The sequence below is a fragment of the Notothenia coriiceps genome, unplaced genomic scaffold, assembly GCF_000735185.1.
Source record: "Notothenia coriiceps isolate Sejong01 unplaced genomic scaffold, NC01 NC01_scaffold00009193, whole genome shotgun sequence".
Taxonomy (NCBI): Eukaryota; Metazoa; Chordata; class Actinopteri; order Perciformes; family Nototheniidae; genus Notothenia; species Notothenia coriiceps.
Window position 1 is genome coordinate 518,596 of NW_011341894.1, and position 4,663 is coordinate 523,258.

At 41.3% G+C, this 4,663-nt stretch overlaps 1 protein-coding gene across 3 annotated transcripts in view; it reads right to left on the minus strand.

The window, feature by feature from the left end:
• Positions 1–1,997: 1,997 nt before the first annotated feature.
• Positions 1,998–4,663, minus strand: part of LOC104945131 (R3H domain-containing protein 1-like) — a 33,737-nt gene continuing 31,071 nt past the window's right edge. For all 3 annotated transcript variants that reach the window (XM_010770757.1, XM_010770759.1, XM_010770758.1), the window contains 3 exons: positions 3,832–3,955; positions 2,382–2,460; positions 1,998–2,103 (listed from right to left, as the gene is read on the minus strand). In XM_010770757.1, coding sequence (XP_010769059.1) covers positions 2,040–2,103; positions 2,382–2,460; positions 3,832–3,955 — 267 coding nt within the window. In that variant the 3' untranslated portion in view covers positions 1,998–2,039. The remainder of the gene's footprint in view (positions 2,104–2,381; positions 2,461–3,831; positions 3,956–4,663) is intronic.

A 4,663-nucleotide genomic window follows, 5' to 3' on the forward strand; every position in this document is an offset into this window, starting at 1 on the left:
GGAAAAAACAACAAAAACCTAGGAAGTAGACTTTCCGAGGAATCAGTTGTATGCTATACGTTTTATTTTTTTACGTAACTAAACCAATTGCGTTTCGGTCACTTTCTCTGTCTCGTCATGGTAATTAATATTTGTCACTACACCTATAGGGTTGCCCCCGATAGGAATGTCCGTCCCAGCGCTCTTCCAAGTTCGACGAATGCCTAATACTAGAGGTACAGAACACTCGATAGGTAGGTAACGAACGTAAAGGAACAACACCTGCTTATTCAATATTTCTCCAAGGAGAATACATATCAGTGATTAAGGATATTCAGAATTTGAACAGACGGACTAGTACAACAGGTGTATTGAATTAAACGAAGAGTGACTTAACTGTTTCATTTTTAGGTGCCACTTCTGCCACAAGTCACCCTATGACCTCCTTGTCATATACAGAGTACTATATTAGAAAGCATAACCTGACACTTACTTTCAGGTCTAGATGAAAAAGAATATATTCTCCTCTAATACCCAGGACCTCTTACTTGCACCCCACATCCAAACATCTCTCCAATCTGGTCGGCTACAGAGACAATCACACAAGGGACTTTTTCTTGAACACTCTATTCATCCGTGAATATACACAGGGAACAACGTACACTAGGAGACTAATTGGGAGGATGTTTCCGGAAATCCTCTTCGCGTGCGAGCGGGATGCGAGGTGTTGATTTTAGGTCCGTGCCTAAAACTACGATAAGTACGGGCTTTATGCACTCACTACTTGCGAACTTACTACTACCCGGGAGTTTATTCTTGAGCCCGTGGACCACGAGGCTTTACAGTCTAAAACCCCCTCTATCATTGGCAACTACAACCATGGACGACTCGCTCAATAGACCAGTCCACAACTGTCCGAGTTCTCACCTCTGGCTAGCGCATACGGCTCACCACTAGCACAGCATGTACGATGCAACTGGACCAATTACATTTCATTGTGCTACCTATACAAAACAAGTTTGATTTCTATCAACACGTAATGTTGTATCGATGTATATAGAGATGTACTACAGCAAAAGTATTCTCCGTCGGGACTTGCTGCAACAACACCACGCCGTTATCTTGATTCTGATTGGCCAGAAGACATTATCAAAGATGTTCTATTGAGAAGACGATCACTACGTGACAAAAGTTTTCAAAACCGTTTCTAGTCTTCGGTATTTCCAGACAAGTGGCTACTGAAATCAATCTGACTAACTGCTGTCTGTGGGATTTACCCCGCGAGTTGGGGGACTTTATTTTGCTTACTTTAACATCATTTTTCATGGTGGGGCTAAGCCATTTCTTGGTATGGCTGTAGCCTACCCCAGCGCTGCCACTGGTGGGATGTATGGGGCGGGCCATTCTGCACATGCGTTAAAATGCGTTAAATATTTTAACACAATTAATTCAAAAAATTAATTACCGCCGTTAACGCGATAATTTTGACAGCATTACTTATTATAATTACAATTATTATGATTATAATTACTATTGTTTTTGTTTCTGACATGTTCAATACATTGACTAATAAATGAGGTGAGTAAAGCCACACTTGTTTAATCTGGTAGAAGCCCTTCACCTTGTAAGAATACATCTGCTCTGAGGTTTGTTTTGAGAATCTTTTCAAAGCACTTCTGAGTTCACTGGAGGACAGCCTAAAGCCCTCTGTAACTCTACACCTACAAACTCAATATTTCAGACCTCCAGGAGATACTAAAAATGAGAATTTGATAACCAAAGCCAAAGTGAAGCCGCAGACTCCTTATTAAAAGTGATGTGATATCCAAACAGGGCTATCCTCTACAGAGCGGCGGCAAATTAAACAGCTGCTCGTCTCCATTTTGTGACATCAAACACTCGCTTGCTTTCTCTTTGGAAGAATATTTAAAACGTTTTTTTTGATCCTATCTTAAGCTACTGCAGCTGTCTTCACTAATTAAGTTCTCCTCCTCTGATTGAAACTCGGTGATACGGTGTTCAGTGAGGATAACATCGGAGTATATCTTCATGAATATGTCTTACTCGCTATTGCTGATGAAGTCCAAGATGTCCTGTTCCAACTTCAGGAGCATTATTCGATCCCTGGAGGAATGAAACGTGGAAGGATTGAGAAGTTTTAAAGACATACTGGGTCATGAGAAACATTTCAAGATAGTGATATATGTGTACTTCTTAGCTGATATCGAAAATACGACCTCTAAAAGGCCTGGTAACAACAGAAAGTAGCACAGTCAAATCAGGCGGTTTTGATTATTCATACGAAGTACGTGAGTGATCACAGCTTTGAAATGATGTGGCCTCAAAACATGAACTCCTGAGTGACTCCAGATGTCAGATTTGGGGGTAAACGTTGAGCGTACCTGGGGTTTCCCTTCAGCGTGTTGACCAGGAACTCATGGAGATCTATGCCAGTGGAGTCTGTGTAGTCTTGACTGGAATCTAACCAAGGAAAAACAAACCAATGATCAATGTATTGGAAAGATTACAACTTCCTGGTTTCATTTGTTGTCTAGGGGGTCTTTGCATAATTTCCCTGCCTTCTTTCTACTCTGTCTAATGTCAAAAAGGTCCTTTACATTTCTCCTGTTCACAAATCAAGACTCTATCCCTGATACATCTGTCATTTCAGAATCTATTTATACGCAGAATATATTTCATATTTACATGAATAATTAGGGAACTTGAAATGTTCCAGCCCGTTAACTCCCCAAATTAATGATGAATACTTAATCAACGGCCCATTTTGAATAATAATCTCCAATTTAATCAGCCTGTCATTCAACTATCTGTGTGAGAAACTTCACTGAGGGTGACATTGCTGGGCCGGGTGCTATTTGCCGCTTGTTATAGGTGTGACCAATGTGATGAAAGAAGAACAAAAAAGCCCTGGCAGCATGTATCAGCAGCAGAGAGAGAGAGAGCGCTGCCAGCTGAACCATTTCAGATATGAGAAAAGTGGTCCGATAATGAAATTGAAACCAGGAAAAAAAAAATCCATGTTCCGATGCACAAACAAAGGATGGGACCCATAGGTGGGAGTCAGGGGGAAATGGAGGCCGTTTCCCCCTGATGGGTGTCTGGTTTCTATAATTGGACGCTGCCTCATCAGTGGTGTCGCTCCACAGAGGGAAGCAGACACCTTTATTCGCCCGTGGGAATCCGGATAATTGCTTAACACCTTGAGCTTGTCGCAATTAACTGAATCACGCCAATTATCGGCCCATAATGAGATATCATTTAAAAACGGAGAAGTGCTTTTTGACAAACTGGAGGGCGCTGGCTGTGCCGGAGGGGAAATAAAAAAAAGCTGGCTGTTCCTCGTGACACAGTAGAATATATAATTATTAGAAAGGCTGTAATTTGTCTGGGTGGCATGCATTGTGTGATAAGTATAATTAAAGCAAAGCATCTCAATAGTTTGCCTTCAGTGACACCATGCCACCAACATATTGAAGCTAGGATTTCATTTTTTTGATGTGCTCCTGCAAACTTTTGTATATATAGATTACATTTTGGGGATAGGAAAAGCACATGCATTTCAAGCTCTGGGGTTTGGGAGTAAGCAATGTTTATAAATGAGGCCCCAGGTGTTGACGGTGTAAAGAAAGCGGAGGTGTTAACGGAAAGCTTTCAGTTCCTGTGACTGCAAATCTGTTCGCCAAGGTTTCCACCAAGGACATCAATATGTTAAAATATGTATGAATAAGAAAAGGTGAAGATGTGCGTTTGAAATAAAGTCTAATTTACAAAAAACTGAAGAAAATCTATATAAAACGAGCAGTTAACGAGGGGTTTAATTGCATTTCTCACCTCTCGACAGCATTTTTCTCTGCGTTTTCTCAGGTTTCTCCACCTTATCGCAGCCGTCCTCTTTCTCAGCTTGATCCTGTGAGGCTCGATCTTCCTTTTCAAAGGGCTGCAGGAGAAATTCACCCTGAAAAAAAGAAATACAGATTGAAAAACTGATTGATTCAGAGGTGAGTGTGTGAAGCAGATCCTGCTGATGTCTTATTAAAACGCTGGATTGCGTGTGTGCAGTAATGTCAGCGTTTTACAAGAGCTTAAAATACTTAATGTGACCCGAGTGTGTTCTGATCGAGGACCAGACGTAGGACATCTTTTAAAAAAGGAGGTGTTAAGTAGGAGGCATTTACAAATCTCTACGATGTAGCTTGAGGTTAATTAGAGACTAGCTCGGGCAAAGGAGGTCCCCGTAAGACATCTAATAAACTCTCCTTGCTGGTACTAATGCGCTGGTGTCGATACATTCCTTATGATAATGGCACTAAGTCCATCAGATTAGCTTGTTTTAATTAAACCACATGGATTTGAGCCCAGTGATAAACCAACGCAGCACATTTTATTCTTTAAAATTGGAGCGAAAAAGGAGTAAGCTGTAATCTGCCTCCAACTGTAACAATTCTTAAAATTGACCGAACTGAATAGAAGATGTTTTGAGAGATCTATTAAAAACTGCCTGGATTCACCCCAGTCGTGCTCCTTCTTACCACACACACACTTACAGCCACACACACACACTTACAGCCACACTTACAGCCACACACACTTACAGCCACACACACACACTCACACACACACACACACACACACACACACACACACACACACACACACACACACA